At 43.8% G+C, this 22,085-nt stretch overlaps 1 protein-coding gene across 5 annotated transcripts in view; it reads right to left on the minus strand.

Moving 5' to 3' along the window:
* TESMIN (testis expressed metallothionein like protein) overlaps nt 1-22,085 on the minus strand; it is a 44,580-nt gene that overhangs the window by 14,985 nt on the left and 7,510 nt on the right. For all 5 annotated transcript variants that reach the window (XR_004730789.3, XM_035263606.3, XM_035263603.3 and 2 more), the window contains exons 4-6: nt 19,589-19,709; nt 16,761-16,837; nt 12,837-12,928 (exon numbers count right to left, since the gene is read on the minus strand). Coding sequence is in view for 4 of the 5 variants with exons in the window: in XM_035263606.3 (XP_035119497.3) it covers nt 12,837-12,928; nt 16,761-16,837; nt 19,589-19,709 (290 nt within the window). In the remaining variant the exon portion in view is untranslated. The remainder of the gene's footprint in view (nt 1-12,836; nt 12,929-16,760; nt 16,838-19,588; nt 19,710-22,085) is intronic.

The raw sequence follows: 22,085 nt of genomic DNA on the forward strand, positions 1-22,085 counted from the left end.
AGGAATAGTATAAAGCATGCCTTGCTAGTACTGTACTAGTCAGAGAAGACATGGCGCAGCATTACTGTCAGACGGAAAAGGAATTTAAGGCACAGAGGTCTAATCATTAACAACTGATGGAATAATTAACCAAAAAGATGTAACAATCATGAGTTCATATGACCTTCATACTATAGATTTGAAATATATAAACCAAAATAAAATTATAAGGAAAAAAGAGACAAATTCACAATCTTAAGTGAGGGATCTCAACACATTTGTATCAAAAATATAAAAAGCACACAAAATTGAATCAGCAATTAGCAGATTTAAACAACAAAATAAGCCAATGCATGGATGTATAACTGCCCCAACAAACAGAGAATATCCATGTTTTTCAAATTAATATCGAATATTTTCAAAATTGATGGCATTAGGTCATAAAGGAAGTCTTCATTCATTTCAAAGAATTGATACACAGACTACATTATCTGACTACAGAGTAATTAAATGAAAAAATTTAACAATTAAAATATGATTTAAAACATATACACATACACACAGACATATATATATATATACCTACAATACAGACATCGACGCTATGAAATGTGCATCTAAATAACTCATGAGGTAAAGAGAGTATCACAATAAAAATGACAAGATATTTTAAGTGGATGACAGTGAAAGTACCGCCTATCAGTTCTTATAGGATGCAGTAAAGTAGTACATATGAGTAATTTATAGCTTTAAATACATTTCCTAAAAATTTTTTTAAGATTGAAAATAATAAGGTAAGCAGTTAATACAAAAAGCTAGCAAAACTAGGAACAAACAATAAAGTCAGCAGTAAAGAGCAGAAATTAATGTATTTCCTGAAACAGGAAACAGAACCACAACCAAGAAATAACAGAGGATTGGGTGAATTTTATTGAGTGCCTTTTTATGCATTTGTTGAAATGACCAGATTGTTTTCCTCCTTTAATCTCATAATATATCTATGGCAACAACCTTTCCGACGTGAATCCGCCCTTGCACCCCAGGGATTAAACCCGATTTCGTTGTGATGTGCTAATATTATCTTTTGCACGCACTGCAAGATTTAGCTCACTGGGATTTTTGCATCTTTGTTCACGAGTGAGATAGAGCCGTAATTTTTCTTCCTCATATATTCTTTCACTTTGGTATCAGTATTGTATTACCTAATAAAATGCGTTAGTTCAGCTTCCCCATCCCCACTCCACTGGCTTCCTGCTTTTTCTCTGGCCTCTAGAAAAGTTTGAGTAAGGTAGGATGTATTTGTTCATTGAACATTTGATAAAACCTGTCTGAAAACTGTCTTGGTCTGGTGTCTATCAGGGTTGAGGTGGCAAAGGTGATATTCAGTCACTTTCTTTTGTAGTTGATGTTTTCTTTTTTATGTTTCTTCTTGAGTCAATTTTGGTGTTTTATTTTTCTTAAAAGGTATTAAATCTCAAAAGTTTCAAATGTGTTCATATATTCCTATTCATATATTCCAGTTTTTTGGGAGACGAGGTCTCACTACGTTGCCCGGGCTGGTCTCGAACTCCTTGGTTCAAACAATCCTCCTGCTTCAGCCTCCCAAAGTGCTGGGACTACAGGTGTGAGCTACCATGAGCAGCTCAATGACATATATTCTAAACTCATTCTCAATTCATTGACCATCCTGACAAACTGCTTGCTATAAAACACTCAATAATATTGAATTAAATATTTAAAACCTTTTAGATGACTATTTGAGCTGGTAAAAATTAAGGAAACCCAACAGAGGCCAAAAATGAAAAGGGAAGCAAAATTCAGAGGACCGAGTTAAAACTGCAGCCTGAAGGGAACTTTTGGCATCTGCTGATTCCAGTAACCAAAGGCATTGGTTTTAACCGCTCCGCAGAGGAGAAAAGGGGGACTACAACAGCCCTAACAATGGCTAACACTTGGAAGGACCTGTGCCATCTGCCTGCTGGGCTGTGCTTTAGGTGCTTTACGTATATGAACCCCAGTCGAAGCCGCGCTTGGGGAGGTCTGCTGCAGGATCCACACACACATGGACAGAACAGCCAAGGGCTCTACCCTGGAAACAAATGCCCTGAAAACAAATGGCAGGGAAATGTGTGTGTGGTGCTAGCTGGTGGGAGGGGAGGAGGCTCACTTCAGGTTGAAATCTGAATTTATACTGTGCAGCCTGAAAAAAAACAATTAGCCAAAAATTGTAGGTCATCCAAGTTGGAAGTGCCACTGAGCTCCAGGCGGAAGCAAACAAACCTTCTCTGAGGGAGCGCTTTCTCCAGGTTTAGCATATGTGTTGCCAAAGTGAGCACAATCTCAAAACAAGCCTTGAAGACCTACCACACGGAAAGCCCCAGTGATTATAACTCGCAGTTAAAAAAAGTCACAAAATACATGAGATCCCCAACCATAAGGAGAAAAATTCAAGAGACAAACACAGTATCAGAGACTTTATAGCTATGAGCTACAGAGAAGATACTTATTTCATATTTTTAAATATAAAAGAAGAAATCAAAAGGGTAAGCAACAAGAGACTGCCAAGAAAATGACCCTCCAGATTGGACCTTCTATTCCAGAAAATTCTGGTGGCAATATTTAATCTAGTTAATCAGAGACAAAGGCCATGTGAAGAAACAGTATCACAGACTGCACAATCTGTGACTGAAATCTTAGGGTTTGGGCTGGGCACAGTGACTCACACCTGTAATCCCAGCACTTTGGGATGCTGAGGTGGGAGGATCCCTTGAGCTCAGGAATTTGAGACCAGCCTGGGCAACACAATGAGAACCCAATTCTAAAAGAAAAAAAAAAATTAGCTGGCCCGTGATCTCAGGGGGATTGCTGGAGTCCAGGAGGTCAACGGTGCAGTGAGCTATGATCACACCACCCATGCACTCCAGCCGGGGTAACAGAGTGAGATCCTGTCTCAAAAAAAACAAAATGAAACTGGGTCTAGATTTTCTTAGTCAATCAATCTGCTCCTGGGGAAGATGCTGTGAACACTGCTGAAATGACAACACAGGATTTAGAATATTCCATAAACGGAGTGGACAAAGCAGTGCAGGGCTTGAGAGGACTGACTCCAGTTTTGAAAGAAGTTCTACTGCGGGTAAAATGCTATCAAACGGCATCACATATTACAGAGAAATCTTTCCTGAAAGGGAGATTCAACTGATGTGCCAGACTGCATTGTTGTCTTATTTTCAGAAACTTCGGCCCCCACCACCCTCCTCAGTCAATAGCCATGACATTAAGGCAAGATCCTCCACCAGCTAGATGACAACTCGCTCAAGGTTCAGGAGATTGTTAGCATTTTCTAGAAACAAAGTGGCTTTTTGTTGTTGTTGTTGTTGTTGTTTTTTGAGATAGAGTTTTGCTCTTGCCCAGGCTGGAGTGCAGTGGTACAATCTCAGCTCACTGCAACCTCTGCCTCCCTGGTTCAAGTGATTCTTCTGCCTCAGCTTCCCAGGTAGCTGGGATTACAGGTGAGCACCACCACACCCAGCTAATTTTTGTATTTTTAGTAGAGACGCTTTCACCATGTTGGCCAGGCTGGTCTGGAACTCCTGACCTCAAATGATCCACTGGCCTCCGCCTCCCAAAGTGGAAGTAAAGTGTTTTTAAATTAAGGTGTATACTTTCTAGATAGAATGCTATTGCACATTGAATCAACTACAGTATGTTTATAGTTATATAAGCATAACTTCTGTATGCATTGGGAAATCAAAAAACTCATGTGACTTCCTTTATTGTGATTTGCTCTGTTGTAGCTGTGGAACTGAAGCTGTAGTAACTCCAAGGTGTGCCTGTATGTTGCTGCCTATATTGAAAAAGGCTTTTAAAAATGTTTTCATATTTTATATTTTACATTTATTTTTTATGTTAAATGTTTAAATTTTGTATTTTACAGTTGCTTTAAAAACTATTTATGTAGCAAATCAATGTTTAAAATATATAAAAATGAGGCCAGGCACAGTGGCTCATGCCTGTAATCCCAGCACTTTTGGAGGCCAAGGCAGGAGGATCACCTGAGGTTGGGAGTTCAAGACCAGCCTGACCAACATGGAAAAACCATATCTACTAAAAATACAAAATTAGCTGGGCATGGTGGCACATGCCTGTAGCTAGCACATCCTAGCTACTTGGGAGGCTGAGGCAGAGAATCTCTTGAATTCGGGAGGCAGGCGTTGCAGTGAGCCGGGATTGTGCCATTGATTCTAGCCTGGGCAACCAGGGTGAAAATCTGTCTCAAAAAAAAAGTGTATAAACACACACACACACACACACACACACACACACACACACACACACACAAATAGTTAAGAAAGATATTCGTAACAGTGATGGAAAGGCAAATGTTAACTACTTAAAAAATCTTCAAATTATTTTAGTAATCAGTAAGTTCCCAATAAAATAATCAGAAAAGATTTAACTACCTCTTCAGTTTGCATCAACTCCATTTTAATCATGCAGATTAATTTATCATTTAAGAGTAATTCCCAACTTTTTATGGCTAATGAAAGAACAACAAAAGGTTGAAGTATATTGTTTCAAGTTTTAAGGGTAAGGAACTAAGAGAGGAACTAAGAAGGGTAGCTGCGCTCTATTTGGAGCAGGAAAGAGGAAGATGAGTGAGTAAACCCTTTGTCTGCCTCAGCAAGAGGGCAGGAGACAATCTTCACAGGCGGAGGTTCCCCAGGAAACCTGAAAGCAGAAGTTGCTAACAGTGAAAGCTTCTAGGAGGGAGACAGACTCTGGGGAGAAGTTGAGCAGGGTACTATCCCTTTCTTCTGGAGCCTTGACTGTGGTAATCGATTTTTACTCATGCCATCTCTAGAAAAAAAAAATACAAAAAATAGCTAGGCATGGGGGCACATGCCTGTAGGTCCAGCTACTTTGGAGGCTGAGGAGGGAGGATCACCTGAGTCCAGGGGGTTGAGGCTATAGTAAGCCATGAGTGTGCCACTGCACACCAGCCTGGGCAACACAGTGAGACCCTGTCTGAAAAGAAATTATAAAATAAAATAAAAAATAAGATAGTGTGTTTTTCTCTCTATTGAAGGGCTATTATAATAGTAATAATCCCTCGTGACCTGTACACAGCAGAGACTGCCATGAGAGTAGGACTAACATGCTCTAGGAAAATTACGCTCCTTGCCTTGTGTTCATGACTTAGCTGTGGGGAGCAAAAAGGTAAAGGAAATGGAAAGCTGTCGATGGTAACTATGCCACGAGTGCAAGTGAAGCAAGTGACGGAGAATCCCTCCTTAGGTTCCTTCACCTGAGCCGAGTGTCTCCACACTGGGACAGGTGGCATGCATGGAGAGATACCAGCATGAGGTCAGAGGTCTGCCACCAAGAGACCTCACTGCTTGGGTGAATTTACCTATTCCTTCCTTTGCCAAAAACAGAACACAGTCTTGATGAGTATTTCCAGAGATAACTAGTTTCTCAGTGATGGATTGATTCCATCCAAACCACAATGCATGATCAGAATGCCATGTGTCAATTTATGATGGAAACAACATCCTTTTCCAGTGCCAAAAATGTTCACGTTCTCCATCAAAGGCCTCTCATTTCTCAGTATGAAACCACTAGGAAGCTAAGTCAATGGCCAGACAGTTGCATGCTGAGCACAGAATTCGAGGTATGTAGTCATCGAGTAGATTGGGAGGGCTCTAAGTCTTTTGCCCACCGCACACAGCACTTCCCTGGAGAAGGCAGCACTGCGTCCTTTACAGACAGTGCCTCTGTCGCCTGCCAGCACTGGACATACTCTGGGCCTCCCTTCCTCTGTTCCAGTGCTGACCGGGCCCCTAATGATGGTAAGTTCTTTCTTACGTGTGTCGGTCACCGATTAGGCCAGGAAGCTGCTTCTAGACAAGAAGCTGTTTCTTTGGCCTTCCATTCTGACATAATTCAAGTGAATTCTTAGTCATCTCTTTTCCAAGTCCTTAGGAGTTATCTCACTTTGTCTCCAGTTATAGTCTGCATCCTGCTGCAGGCTTCATAGTCATTTCACCTGCTTGGTCTCCACACCCAGCCAGCAGCTGAGCAGCCCCCGTCCTCAGGAGCCCACCACCCTGCACAGCTCTGTCCTCTAGACACCACCACCTGGTCCTCCTCTGCATCCAACATCTCCATTGGGGCAGGTTGCTCTGGCTTGACAGGTGTCACAGAGTCCAGGTTTTCTCCCTCTGTCCTTCTTCCTCCTTACCCAGAGCTGAATCTCTAGGTTCCTCATCAGTCGTCTCATGACATTTCCAATGTTCAGAGAAGTATATGTCCTCATAGACTAAACCAATGATAGCTCAGATATTTTCAGTCAACCCTAGATTGCCTGAAATTACTTGTTTTTTTTTCCTTGAGACAAAGTCTCACTCTGTCACCCAGGCTGGAGTACAGCGGCGTGATCTTGGCTCACTGTAACCTCCACCTCCTGGGTTCAAGTGATTCTCCTGCCTCCACCTGCTGAGTAGCTGGGATTACAGACATGTACCACCATGTCCAGCTACATTTATATTTTTAGTAGAGATGGGGTTTCACCATGTTGGCCAAGCTGGTCTTGAACTCCTGACCTTGTGATCCACCTGCCTTGGCCTCCCAAAGTGCCGGGATTACAGGCATGTAATCCCATGCCTGGCCTTGAAATTACTTTTTAAAAATCAATTTGTTTTTCCACTTTGGTTTTGTGAACTATGTTTCAGGAACTTCTGGATTTCTACCCACTGGTGCACCCCCACATCATTGCCCCATCACTGGGGCTCTCAGTGACTTCAGCAGGAGCTCTGCAATGGAAACATCAGGTGGAGACTGTGGTTAGGGTTGGTAGACATTGGGACTAGGACGTGTTCTCCCTTTTTAGCATGTAACTTAAGGCTGGACAGACATAAGAGCAGAAAGCAAGTAGGGCAGACAGCACAAACACCAGACACTAACCTCAGCAGGGTGGCCGAGGAAACCGATGCTCGCTGTGCTGCCAAGCATGGCATGAGGTCCGCCTCCTACCTCAGCCACATTGTCTACGTCCAGCCCCCGACTCCATGTGACCATGTGACAATCGGCCCTACTGCCCCTTGACCATGCCTTCTGGCTGGGGGAGAACTTTTCTGAGGAAATTCCAATGTAGAATAAAGCAATCCATCAAACTTTTTAAGAATAGGATGTGGAGATGTTACCGTTAATACTCAAAAATGACATGGTTAGCACTTGTCTGAGGGGCTGGAGGATGCAGACCAAAACCCAAGAAAAATCGCGCCCCTTCAAGTGTGAGCCACCAGTGTCTTGACTAACTTAGTTGACCAAGATAATACCAAAAAATCCACACCAGGTTCATGCAAAAGTGGCTGCTTCTTGCTGCTCTGGTTGACAACGAGCGTTAGGACAAGGTTGTTGAGAAGGAACTGTAACATGTGCGCTGCTAGCCATTCTGGTTTGTCCAGACTATTCTCCACTCGCTGACTTCTAAGCAACCTTATTTCATATTTAAGAATGAAGGATTTGTGATTACTCACAATTTCAGACACTGGGATTTGATACAGTTACATGGCTTTTTAGACTTTGTGTCCCATGAACTAAGAGCTACTCTATAAAGATTAAAAAAGAAAGTGTATTCAGATGGTTACTCCTTATGCAGAGAATCAGCTAAGTATCTGGTGTTTTTCAACAAATACTGAGACTCTCAACACCAGAGAGTTATAGGTATTATTGCTAGATGTCTAGTCGTGAACTGGGAGTTTCCAGTGTGATGGAACTAGCACCACCAAATGCAGCCAGACCTGCCCAGGGAGTCAGTGGTATGGGCGGAGCAGGGCTGTTCACAGTTTCCAAGGCGTCTTCCTGGAGTTCTTCTCCCCCTGATCTGTTTAAACCTCTGTTTTCTGTGCTCCTCTCCCCACCAAACCGCTCTTTCCCCCCAAAACTCTGAGTGCTAGTGGGAAGCATAAATGAAAGAACAATGGATAAAGCATCGTTCGTCCTCGGATATGCCAGTGCTAAAGCACTACATGCTGTAACGTTACTAAGAATATGAAAGCATGTTTGTAATCACTGAAGTGTGCCGCGTACTTCTGGGGACTTTCCTCATTTTAGGAAGGGATTATTACAACTCCCTCCTAATTCCATGTGGGGATTAGCTCAGAAGTCTTCTTCAGGCCGGGCGCGGTGGCTCAAGCCTGTAATCCCAGCACTTTGGGAGGCCGAGGTGGGTGGATCATGAGGTCAAGAGATCGAGACCATCTTGGTCAACATGGTGAAACCCTGTCTCTACTAAAAATACAAAAAATTAGCTGGGCACGGTGGTGCGCGCCTGTAATCCCAGCTACGCAGGAGGCTGAGGCAGGAGAATTGCCTGAGCCCAGGAGGCGGAGGTTGCCGTGAGCCGAGATCGCGCCATTGCACTCCAGCCTAGGTAACAAGAGCGAAACTCCGTCTCAAAAAAAAAAAAAAAAAAGAAGTCTTCTTCAGGGGCATTAGAGAAGAAACAATCTCCACCTCTATTGTGTCTCTGGAGTTGCTAAAGGTGAGGGTGGCTGCACATTAAGCCATTGGGAGAAGTTCCCAAGCATTGCTCAGAAGAGACACTCACTGAGGAGCTCAGAACATTTGTAATGGAAGAGGTTCAATAGGCTGTGATGACAAGAAGGGGCACGTGCACAAAACACCGTGTGACCAAAAAAATAATCTAGATGAGTTCTACATGAATATAGCATTTAATTTAGAATTCTATGACAGGGCTGTCCCTGTGCCTGGTGCAGACGTGTGTCTGTCTCAGTGTGGCCTCCAGGTCACACACATAGGCCTCATCTCTGCAATGCACTAGCCACTTCTGAGCAAGGTCGCATCTTAGTCTTGGGTTTCCTACAGGAGCTAGAAGAGCACCTGGCACACAGTCCATGCTTGCTGACAGCCTCGCGCCATCACACGGAGCATAGGGGTTGGTAACTAATATGAACACCTTAAAGAGGGGCAAAGCCTTTGCCCCGTCCTCTGTGCTCCAAGCACCTGCACGCTTAGCTCTCTAGGCTGGTTGTCAGTGGCGAGGTCAAATCCCACTCCCTCAGCTGCCCTCGCCTTGCTGCTCTGGGGTGCGTGATTGGCTGGTCATCTGCCCCCATTCTCACCACCCCTATCTCTGCTTAGTGATCCATCTGCCCCTCAGTGAGAAATAGCTCATGGCACCTGACATGGGGGCAAGCTGCTAACTGTGGCTTCTTCTGGAGAGAGCTCCCATTTTAAAGGCGATGTCCCCAGATGACGTTGCTGAATGCTGTATTAATTGAGAATTCATCTAGTTTGGTTTTTCCTTTAGAGATAGAAGAATTACAGCTTTCCGCCCTCGTGGGTGCCTGGAGGTGGCAGGTCTAGTTATCCTGCTGCTGGCCTGTCCTCCTGTGGGTCAGACCTGGGCCTGTTCAGAGTGGGGCTCTAACATCGACTTCATTGCTCTTGCCCTTGGCCCTCTCAGACCTGACCTGAGCTGGGGCACAGGGTGACCTGGCACTCCCTGTCCAGAGAAACCAAAATTCTTCCCTTGAGTAAGCGGGATGGGGCTCATGGGGGCAGTCCAGTGGGGATGGTAACTGTGGAGGGAGGGTGACGGGCCCACGAGTATCTATGGAGCCAGGAGGAGGCCAGCAGGCATTTACTATGAATCATTGCGTGGCCAGGACTGTGGTCAGTGCTTCAGGGGACACCAAGAATAACTATCTGTTTAAAATACAGTGCCTGTCCTAGAGGATCCACCAGGTAAGCAGGGACGTGAGACATAGACATTGGAAACATTAGCGCACAAAAGAGAATAATCAGCCAGCAACTGTGTGATCCTAATGGTAAACACCGCAGAAGCTCAGAACAGTCAACCAGCACGCTCTTACACTGACTCTAAATGCCACAGAAACTCAGAGACAGCAGAGTTAAATATAGATGGAAGAAGTTAAAACCAAATGCTCTCGAAGGAGCTAGAACTCGACATCAACTTTTAAGGTTGTGAGGTTTCTTCAGTATTGCTCAACAGGACATCTCAGCTGAAATAACAGCAAAGACACGCATCAGGAATGAGCGTGGAGGGCAGGGGCAGTGAGGGCCACTGACTGCTGTGGACATCAAGTGGAAAATCACTTTCACGTCCAAATGGACTACTCTCTCAGTGCCAATCTAAAAGTTAAAGAGTTAGAAGAGATCCAGACAACTCTGCCTCAGAAAAGCATTAAAAACAGACTACGCCGCAATAAGATAACCTCATCTTTAGGAAAAACATTCCCAGAGAAGCAGACTCTGGAATATTCTTCATTAATATGTTCATTATGTTACTAAAAACAGTGGCATCAACAATGTGTCAGAATTCACATTTGTTACCAGATTGATTATGTGATCATTAAACCTACAGAGTGTCAGGACATGGATTTTTATTAAAGGGGTTTCGTTAATATGGTAAGCTAGTTAATAAGCTAGCCAGTTCACCCCTCACTAACCCTAACGAATGACCAGCGGGTCAGTTCGCACACTCAGCCTGCTGGCCTCCAGCCTGAGCTGAACTGCTTCAGTGGCATCTACTAGGTTGGATATGTTCGAATCACATTGGGCTGACAGAGTTTCTTCTATGATAAGAAAAGGGAAAAGTCTTGGTTGGGAACTTATATAGAATGAAACAATCAGCAAACAATTCTCTGACTGCTTCCTTACCAACAATAAACTGGTAGAGATTCCAGTATATCATCAGTACTGTGGATGTTGAGATAAAAATCGTCAGGGCTGATTGAGTGGAGAGGCATCGGATCTAGTAATTATGTGCATAAAAAATTCAAACACAAAACTTAGGTTGCTCCTGGCACATTGTTTACAATAGAGAAATATTTCGTAACCTGCATAATCACTTCAAAATAAAGAAAAACGTGACTAATTGAAAAAAGTCTAGTATAGACAGGAAAGGAGGAAAAGGAGAGAGGAAGAAGAGCAGGGGGAGGAGAAAAAAGAGGAGAAGGAGGGGAAGAGAGGAGGAAGGAAGAGAAGGAGAATGGGGAGCAGGGGGAGTGGGAAAGGGGCAAAAAGAGAAACAGCTGCAATGAAAACTCTCATAACTGCTCCGCTGTGCCGATGGCCAATGGCTGTACCACGTGGAAGCTCAGATAGCACTGCAACTGGGAGAGCATGCTATTAAAGTGTGAGAAGTATCAAATGTCCTTGAATGTTCTAGACCCAAAAAAGTGCAGAGTGAGTCAATACTATTGACCAGATGCCCCCAGGTTACAAGAAAGGTAGAGTGAGGATCTTCAGGACCGTACAGCCTTTTAGATCGTCCTGTGTAACGAAGATGAAACGCTGTCAGCAGAATCTGGAAGTTGTTTAAGTAGTTTTTGTTTGGTCCCGAAATGTTAACAGCTGTGATGAGGTGACCAGTAATGATCATACCAGCTGAACCCTCCCCGATCCATCACACCCAGGAAGTGAATCAAGGAGCATGGCCCACAGTCTTACTCCATCCAACTCAGTGAAAGTTGGCAACAGCCTGGGCATAGAATTACAGCAGCTGAAAGAGCCACTGCAGAAACTGAAGCAGCAATGCCCTGGAGCAACCAACGCCCTTCAGCAACCATGAGAACTGAATGTTGATCAGTTCCAGTGTGTCTCCAGATTCACAGCCTTTCATTCCAGCCCCAAACCACTCTCCTCACACTTACCAAGGCCATCACAAAGTGGTGCCTGATGGCAGAACTCTGCAGGAGCCTGGAAAGCACTAGAGGCTGTGGGCTATATCCTGTAAGGTGTTTGACTGCTGTCTCTCAGGCCCCAGGCTGTGTGCTTGCCTTAGACCATGGGTCAGAAGAACTCCTGCAAGCAGGCCAGGCGCGGTGGCTCACACTTGTAATCCCAGCACTTTGGGAGGCCGAAGCAGGTGGATCACCTGAGGTCAGGAGTTCAAGACCAGCCTGGCCAACATGGCGAAACCCTGTCTCTACTAAAAAACACAAAAATTTGCCAGGCGTGGTGGCATGTGCCTGGGGTCCCAGCTACTCAGAAAGCTGAGTCAGGAGAATTGCTTCAACCCAGGAGACAAAGGTTGCAGTGTGTGGAGATCAAGCCACCTTACTCCAGCCTGGGTGACAGAGTGAGAGTCTGTCTCAAAAAAAAAAAAACACTCCTGGAGGCATGAATATGCTGATCTCCATAATCAACTACAGGACTCAATGAAACGTGAGGGTTGCCCAAACCATTGTTAATACATAAATGTTAACCTGACGAAGAATATCAACCAGCTGGTTAGTTTAATTAGTAACATTATAAACACAAGACAAGGCAAGAAATAACAAGGTGAGGTCCCAGATGAGTGCAGCCTGTGACCACCTGGAGATGTGAAGACAGATCATGCATTAGCACCTGCGGTAGAGCTCAAGCCAACTCCAAGTAGAAGGCCGCGGGCAGAGGCAGCGGGTGGAGGCAGCCAGAGGGCACTCTGCAGCCACCACCACCCACACTCATGCTACATGGCTGCCATGTCATTACTTGTGCAGATGACAGCAAACAAGAGAACAGCACAGTCTGAATCAATGTGGACTCAAGACAGAGCTCTAAATGGCAATAAGCCTCAAGAAATGCTGACACAGGACAACCGACGGGAGGACAGGGACAGATGCAGGTTATGAGCCAGCCTTTCTAGCAGCAACGAAACCAGGCACAGACAGCAACATTGCTTACGGTCAAAAACGTTTTTCAGAAGTCATGAAGGTGTGCAGTATAGCTCATTTTATAGTATAGAAGAAAATTGTAAATGTATCCAAAAGTCTCTTAAATTCTTACATTGGAGTAAGTGACAATTTATTGCTTCTAATCCTTACCCAGCCAAAGTTGTTTTTGGTGGTCCTGGAAGAGCTGATCCCAAGGGGAAAGCAGACCCGTTGGCTACCGATGATAAGGCTCCCTTATCAAGCTGTTCAAAGTCAAAGGCAAGGATATTTTGAATTAGTAAGGATTTTAAAAGTTCTGGTCAGCCAGCCCCTAGATAAAAATGCCTCTTTTTTGTTCTAAAGGTTTACATCACGATCCCTTTATAACCATGCCTGGGCCTTATTACCACAAGGAGTCCGCTGTCATTGGGCAGGCTCTTGCGCCGAGGGTGTGTCACAGGCCTGCCTGGAAGTCTGCAAGGATGCAGGGCTGGCCTCCAGGGGCCCGGAGAGGCTGCCCAAAGCTGTCACTTGGATGGCCAGGGGTACTGTCAGATAACTCCTCTTCATTTTTATAAACTCTCAATTGTGAAATAAATTTAATGATCAATTTTCATAAACTAGAAAGGTTCTTACATTATGATTATATTCTTAGTATAACATAAGAGGTCTTGACATTTGAAGTTTTGTGGGCAACCATGATTTTTCATGTATTCAAAAAAAATATTTTGTAACCAGTTTTAACAAATTCAAAAGCCATGCTACCATCTCTGCATCATCTGTGTTCTTTGCTTTCCCAGGCCTCATCTTTCTTTTTATTACTCATTAGCATGGCCTGCGGAGGCTGTCCACAGGGCAGGAACAGTCAGCGAAGCCATCACTAGCTTACTTCTCTTCTAAACAGTAGCTTGAAAACATTTAAAGTATTAGATACAATTAGGTTTTCAGATTATCTGCATATATCACAGTTAAACACATATCCTTGTCCCCTCCCCTCTCCAAAAAATGGAAATTGTCTTTAAGTAAATTTATTTTTAAAGCTTTAGGAAGTATAGTCTTTTTTTTTTTTTGAGTCAGAGTCTCACTCTACCGCCAGGCGTCAGGCTGGAGTGCAGTGGTGCAATCTCGGCTCACAGCAACCTCTGCCTCCTGGGTTCAAGCAATTCTTCTGCCTCAGCCTCCCGAGTAGCTAGGACTACAGGCACACACCACCATGCCCAGCTAATTTTTGTATTTTAGTGGAGATGGTGTTTCACTATGTTGGCCAGGATGGTCTCAATCTCTTGACCTTGTGATCCACCTGCCTCAGCCTCCCGAAGTGCTGGGATTACAGGCATGAGCCACCCCTCCCAGCCTAGTAAGTGCAATCTTAGAAAAAAACACACATTGTATTCATCCTCTGCACTTCCTCTCGTCTATGCCCTATTTCACCTGTGTGTAATCACCATCCGTCAGGGCTGGAAGACACTGAGAAAGCCCCCTGAGTCCGACTGCCTAATTTACAGTCAGTCTTGAGTCCCCTGGGCTTCTCCCCACAGGACCCCCCTTACTGCTCTCCTCTTACTGGTGCACTGAAGAGAGTGCTCACAAGGCCCTGAGACTAGTGTCTCTTTTGCCCTCACCTGGACACCTAATTGTGAGGCCCATGCCTTCAAATGCCAGTCTGAAGAGTTTTGCATTCTTTTGGAGAAGGATGTCATAATTCTCAGGATTGAGGCAATTACTCCCATAAACTGGGTAAAATTACTTTTTTCTCCCTTTGCTTATTTAGCCCAAAGTAAAGCAGAGACATCTCTTAGGTACTCCATAGATTGTCAGTCAAGGGCAACTTAATGCTGGAATCCATGAGTTTCTTCAGCAATGTTTGGTCCCCTTGGAATGAAGGAAGTCAACCAGAGGCAGAGCTTCTCAGACTCTGCTGTGTGCACAAGAGTCTTATGAACGACTCTGGGGCCCTTATGAAAATGCAAATCTGATTCAGGGGGTCTGAATCTCAGGTCTGGGGTGGAACCTGAGGTTCTGCACTTCTTAACAAGCTCCCAGGTGATGCCAACAATTCTGGCCCACACACCACACTTCAGGTGGTAACACTCCAAAGAATATACAGAACTGAGGTCTGTCGAGGAAGCAAAGGATTCTAGGGAAGCAGCAAAGTCATTGCTAAAAGAAATGTCCCTGAGGTCCATGCCGGATAAGAGGACAAAATGGGGATGATAATAAACACAGTCAAGGAAAGATGGGGGAGGGGAAGGTGGGGAGACTGCAAGTGGTGGTGAAACAGGTGTTTCTCATGCAAAACCTTAGAGGTGAAAGAGCAAGTGCAGTCTGCCTCCTGGGCTGGTGGCTGAAACAGCAGAGAAAGGAAGGCCAGCAGTGTGGAGGGGCCTGAAAGTAGGAGGGTTCTATGCAGTTCCAGCACAGACTCCACCTGCGTGCTTGCCAGATCCCAGCTTACACTCACCTGCTGCACTGATAACACTCTCTTTACTCTTGACCAATATATCACTGGAGAAGTATTTACTCACTCATTCAACAAATATCTAACTCAACTTATACCCATTCCCTTTGAGATCTCATCTATTCACATGGCTTTCAACACCATCTACACACTAGGACTCCCAATCTCACCCCTTCCTCACTCTAACTCCTACGCAACATCTTCTGAGGCATCCCAATTTTAATATGTCCAGATAGAACTCCTAGACTGCCCTGAGAAACTTGTACCATCTCATCTCTGTTGATGGAAATGCCAACTCTCCATTCATCCAGGCTGAAAATCTTGGGGCATCCTTGACTCCTCTCTCTCACATCCCACACCCAATCCATCAGCAAATCCTGTTGGCTCAACCTTCAAAGTATCCCTAGAAGCTATTTCTTGCCACCTCCCCTGCCACCACCTGATCTGAGCCATCGTCTCTCCCCGAGATTATTGCCATAACAGGTTCACCTTTCTCCTTAACCCCTCCTCCCCTCCTTCCCCTCTTTAGAGTGGAAGCCACAATTCTTCCAATGTCTTGACTTCCTCCCTGACCCCTCCCCTAGCTCGCACTGTCCCAGCCCCAGTGGCCTCCCTATCCAAGGCCCCCCTGCGATGTTCCACAGCTTGCTTCACACGGCTCATTCCCTCATCTCTTTAAAGACTGCGCAAATGTCACCTTCAAAACGGAGGCATGATCACTCTTTTTAAACCTGTAACTGGTTTTTTTCTCCATCAAACCCCCATCCCCCAATCTCCTTTCTCTGTTCTCCTACCATACAATGTAATTGGCTTCTTGACTAGATTTGCTAATTGTCTCTCTCCTGCACTAAAAGGTAAGCTGCAGGAGGGCAGAGTTGTGTGTTTTGTTTCCTGGGGTTCACTTAGCTCAGAGATCAGTGCCCACCCTTATTGAAGGGTGAGTGGGTGCCCTACATGGGCCAGGCTTCGTTCTGATTCTCAGTTTACAGCGATGGATGAGACATACATGGCCTCTGGCCTCATGGAGCCTGCGTTCTCATGGCTGGATGCAGACAGACCAAGCAACCACAAAGCGCAAGACAGCGAGAGTGCCGTGCAGAGCAGGAGACAGCGAGAGTGCCGTGCAGAGCAGGAGACAGTGCTGTGACCGTGATTGGTGGTAGGGAGTTAGGGATGGTTCTTCCGGGGAGGTGATGCTTCATAGCAAGACTGGAGAAAAAGAGCATATTTGACCTCTACTTATCTGTAATACACGCATATCATGGTGTAGTCATAAAAGCAAACTTTAGAAAAGTATTTCCATAGCACTGAGGAAGGTGAGGAGTGTTCTGGACCGAGGAGGTGGTGTATGCTGCTGGCGGGACCACAGAGGGCAAGTTACAAGTATGGCGGGATGCCAGTCTGGAGGCTGTAGGAAAGGGCAAAAGGGCTTCATCAAGTTGGTGAAGAATCATTGTGTTGAGACTGTCTCCAGCCCAATGTCTGATGCAGGAGCAGAGACTGAATACTTGGTGTTTCACTGTTGATTTTAAAACGGAAAATAAATTCTATTTCCTGAGTAATTCCAACTGTAACAATCAAAATTTTAAGAGACAATAATGCCCAATTGTATTTTTTAAATTAAAATAATGACTCACTTGTTGTGTAATGAGATTTAATTTTGCTGGTACTGGCAAAAATCTTCCCACTAAAGCAGTCATTGTTTTCGGGGCATCTGTAAGGGAGACAATGAAAAATTAATTGTAGTATATATCGTTCCTCTTCCACTTACACAGGGAAAGGGAAGAAAGTACCGACGTCTATTATGAACGTATCCTGTGCAAAGTTATTTAAACTTATCTTTTTTTTTTTTTTTTTTGAGACGGAGCTTCACTCTCGTTACCCGGGCTGGAGTGCAATGGCGCGATCTCGGCTCACCGCAACCTCTGCCTCCTGGGTTCAGGTAATTCTCCTGCCTCAGCCTCCCGAGTAGCTGGGATTACAGGCATGCGCCACCGCGCCCGGCTATTTAAACTTATCTTGATCCTAGTTATGTTTTTATTCTCTGAAACCTTTTGAGTCAGTGAATTTTTATTTTACTTAATACACCCATGTTTCTTTTCTTTTTTTGTGGAGGAGGGTCATAAAGCTACTTGATCTGAGCGTCCATGGATAGTCCTACTGTACTAAAACAATGTTGTTAGTGCTGTGGTTCCCAGGCCGTGTGCCAAAGTGCCCCAGATGCCACAGCAAACTCACAAGGGCAGCACTGGATTAAACATTTTTTTTGATACAGGGTCTTGCTATGTTGTCCAGGCTGTCTTCATATTCCTAGGCTCAAGCAGTCCTGCTGCCTCAGCCTCCCAAGTAGCTGGGCCAATAGCCACACCCAGCTTCTACTGGATGTTTTGTTTTTGCTTTTTTGAGATAGGGTCTTGCTCTGTTGCCCAGGCTGGAGTATAGTGGCACTACCACGACTCCCTGCAGCCTTGACCTCCTAGGCTCAAGTATCCTCCTTCCTCAGTCTTCCAAGTAGCTGAGACCACAGGCATGTGCCACAATGCCTGGCTAATTTTATCATTTTTTATAGAGACAGGGTCTCACCTTGTTGATCCGGCTGGTCTTAAAACTCCTGGGCTCAAGCTATCCTCCTGCGTGGCCTTGCAAAGTGCTGAGATTACAGACGTGAGTCACCACTCCAGGCCAGTATTTTATGTTTTCAAAGGAAGCCCAAAACATCTATTGGATACCATATGAACTACATTTTTTTTTAGATAGGGTCTCACTTAATCACCCAGGCTGAAATGCAGTGACATAGTGGCATGATCTCGGCTCACTGCAGCCTTGACCTCCTGGGCTCAAACGATTCTCTCACCTCAGCCCCCCAAGTAGCTGGAACTACAGGTGCACACCACCACACCCAGCTGATTTTTTTCTGGTTTTCGTAGACACAGGGTTTCACCATGGGGCCCAGGCTGGTCTTAAACTCCTGAGCTCAAGTGATCCACTTGTGCCAAAGTGCTGGGATTACAGGCGTGAGCCACTGCGTCTGATACTGCTTTCAATTTATGTGTATTCCTTTTTTCCACATGGTTACTAAGTTGTTTGGATACAAATACTTACTAAGCTATTTAGAACAAGCTACGTAATACTGGAACTGACAGGTACTTCTTTGGTTTCCAAGTGCCATGAAAAGCATTCTTGAAACACTAAGGGTATGTAAGCCTCTGTGCTCCTGAGTTCAAGCAGGAGGAGAAATGTGTCTTACTCTCCGGAAGCACCTGAACACATTTCCTTCTCAGGCCTAGGCATCCTTTGAGTGAGGAAACAGACGCAGGCAACAGGGTGCATGTATTTTATGGTGATGTTTAATATGGCGCACAGCATAATAAAGGAGATGCAGGTGGTGGGGATGATAATATGATAAGGAAATTGAACTGGAAAACATTATATAAACCTCTTCCTGCAGACTTTAAGGCACCAGGATTTTGTCATCTGCCAGGAGAAAGGGGAGCAGGAAAGACCTTCTTGCTACCTGTAGCCATCATAGATGCAGCACTGAGCTAAACAAAATGAGGCCAAAGCCCCAACCTCCACTTCTTCACCGTGAAAAAGTAAATGTCTTGAGCATATTTATTCTGTCCCCAGATAGGGAGACAATCAGGATGCAATGGAGAGATAAGGAGTCACGTTGTCTTTTTGCCCTGGACCTCAAAGGCCAATGAAACTATATCTGGATTTGCTATTGGTTTCAAGCTGTAGGAAAGGTCAGCGAATCATCTGACCATGCGCACCCTCGTTAACACAAGATCTAGACTAATGTGATCAGCGTAGTCCACATAGAGAGGCCTAGTTTTCAAGAACTAGCATCTCACTTTTGTTAAACACAATCCTAAAATATGTCATTGACTCTTCCTCTAATCATCCATAAGGCATTTCAGAACAATCAAGTACTTACAGGTCATTTCTTACTACTGTGCCAGGTTAAGAAAATTTCTTAGTGAATGAATGTCAGGTAAATCATTTGACAGTTATTTCAGAACCCATGGTGATTAAAGCAGAATGATAGTTCTCATTGATTACACTGAAATGTTTATATTAAAATGTAGGCGTTTTATAGCACACCTCAAGTCAACCCATCAAGTCAATGTGGGAAAGGCTGATGTTTCAATCTAGGCACACAGACTTGTGGAACTCTTAACAACGCAGTGTTGGTCTGAGTCGTCACCTGTTAGGATCACAAAACTCTCAGCAGCTAGGGGACATGAAGGACAACTATCCAAGAATTTGAGACAGTCAGTACAGGGTATAAAAATTAGTCTATAGTATACAGTTGTCTATTCTTAGCTTACTAATATGGACTACAAGGTTTGCCAAACTGCCTGTTTAATAGCCTGGTGGCCCATTTCACTTTCTACACAAAGCCAAACATATTCACTTACCAACTTACATATATGATATAATTTTTAATTAATTAACTTTGTACCTGACTGTAGATAGCTATTTTGATCTTGATACTGAGGAACCAAGTGGAGTGCTTTTAGTTCTCTTGTTCCAGAATTGTCTATACATAGCATTTGTGTGCCCCCTTTCAACTGGCATATTACCTAAAATGAAAAAGAATGAACAGGTTTCAGTTTTGAAACATAACTCCAGTAATAGTGATCCTAAATAAACTTAAATCTGAGAAAACAGCTTTAATCCCGAAGTTATATTTTAATAGAAGATGGAAAACTATGCATCTGTTTTTGATTTCTTACTCTACACTAACGTGCTCTTTGGAGACACTGAAGGGCAAAAGAAACTCCCAGAAACGGTTCCTGAGACGCGTTCGTGTGCTCCTGCGCCTGTCTTTCTCCACAGCTGTCTGACCATTGAGAGGTAATCTGGGAATCAGGTAGCCGTGCCCCAGAGCTTCCTTTGCCCTGTCCTCACTCCACCACTGACATGAGCGGAAGGGAGTGCTGCTCTGCCAAGCCCTGGCCCATCTGGACCTGGTGGGCACGCACTTAGAGTCCTCTGTAATTTTACTCCAGCTGCTCTTTCCTGCCACACACATGACGTTATTTAATACATGGGATTTTTAAAACATCGGTTTTATTTCCTATAAGTATAGCTAAAAAGGTTAATTTAATCCAATAATAGTAGAGTTCTTTTTTTTTTTTTTTTTTTCGAGAGAAGGAAAGAAAAAAAAAAATAAGTAAAGGAGAGGAAGAAAGAGGAAGAAAAAGAGGGAGAGTAGATGGAAATATTGCTTTATTTTGAAAAAAATTGGGTATTAATAATGGCCAATCAATGTTTCATTTAAACTTATGGGTAGGTGTGATGTGGTATTGACAAGAATGTATATTTTGTGTATTCGAAGTGGAGAGCTCTATAAATATTTATTAAGTTTACTTGTTCCAGATCTGAGTTCGAGTCCTTGATATCCTTATTAATTTTCTGTCTCATTGAATCTAAGTCTCATATCTGGGTGTTAGGATCGTTAGCTCTTGTTGTTGCATTGATCCTTTTACCACTGTATCTTTGTTGCTTTAAAATCTATTTTATCCGATACGAGAATTGCAACTCCTGCTTTTTATTTATTTATTATTTATTTTTGCTCTCCATTTGGTTGGTAAATCTTTCTCCATCCCTTTGTTTTGAGTCTTTGTGTATCCTTGCATGTGAAACAGGTCTGGATGTAACATGCCATTGGGTTTTGGCTGTGTCTTTTGATTGGGGTATTTAGTCAATTTATATTTAGGGTTACTGCCATTTGATGCTGACCGGCTGTTTTATCCATTCGTTGGTGTAAATTCTTCTTTATGTTGGTGTTCTTTACTTTTTGGTTTATTTTTAGAAAGGCTAATACTGGTTGTTTCTTTCTGTGTGTAATGCTTCTTTCAGAAGCTCTTGTAAAGCAGGCCTGGTGGTAATAAAATCTCTGAGTTCTTGCTTGTTCATAAAAGATTTTATTTTTCCTTCAGTTGTGAAGCTTAGTTTGGCTGGATATGAAATTCTGGGCTGAAGCTTCTGTTCTTTGTGGATGTTGAATGTTGGCCCCCACTCTCTTCTGGCTTGTAGAGTTTCTGCTGAGAGATCTGCTTTAAGTCTGATAGGCTTGCCTTTGTGGGTAACATGACCTTTCTCTCTGGCTGCCCTTAGTATTTTCTCCTTCGTTTCAACCCTGGTGAATCTAACGATTATGTGCCTTGGGGTTGCTCTTCTTGAGGAATATCTTTGTGGTGTTCTCTGTATTACCTGGAGTTGAATATTGACCTGCTTTGCTAGTTTAGGAAAATTTTCCTGAATAATATCCTGAAGGGTATTTTGCAGCTTGGATTCATTCTCTCCGTCGCATTCAGGTACACCTATCAAATGTAAATTTGGTCTTTTCACATAGTCCCACATTTCTTGGAGACTTTGCTCATTCCTTTTTATCCTTTTTTCTCTAATCTTTTCTTCACGTTTTATTTCATTAAGTTGGACTTTGACCTCTGATATCTCTTCTTCTGCTTGAACAATTCGAGTGTTTAAACCTGTGCATACTTCTCGGAGTTCCTGTATTGTATTCTTCAGTTCCATTAATTCACTCATACTCCTCTCTAAGTTGTCTATTCTCAATAGGATTTCATCAAACCTTTTTTCAAAGTTCCTAGTTTCTTTGCGTTGGACTACAACATGTTCTTTTAACTCACCAAAGTTTGTTATTATCCATTCCTTGAAGAGTGATTCTGTCATCAGGAGGCGCTCATTCTCCATCAAGCCTTGTTCCATTGTTGATGTGGAACTGTGATCATCTTTAGAGGGAGAGGCGTTCTGACTTTGAGTATTCTCAGCTTTTTTACGCTGGTTTCTTCCCGTCATTGTAAATTTATCCTCCTGTCGTCTTTGAAATTACCAACTTTCAGATTAGGTCTCTTGAGTGGACGTCCAGGTTGTTAGTTTCCAAGGCCAGAGCAGCGGCATTAAAACTGATGGTGCTTTTCTGCCCAGGATTC

Source organism: Callithrix jacchus, chromosome 10 (assembly GCF_049354715.1).
Source record: "Callithrix jacchus isolate 240 chromosome 10, calJac240_pri, whole genome shotgun sequence".
NCBI lineage: Eukaryota > Metazoa > Chordata > Mammalia > Primates > Cebidae > Callithrix > Callithrix jacchus.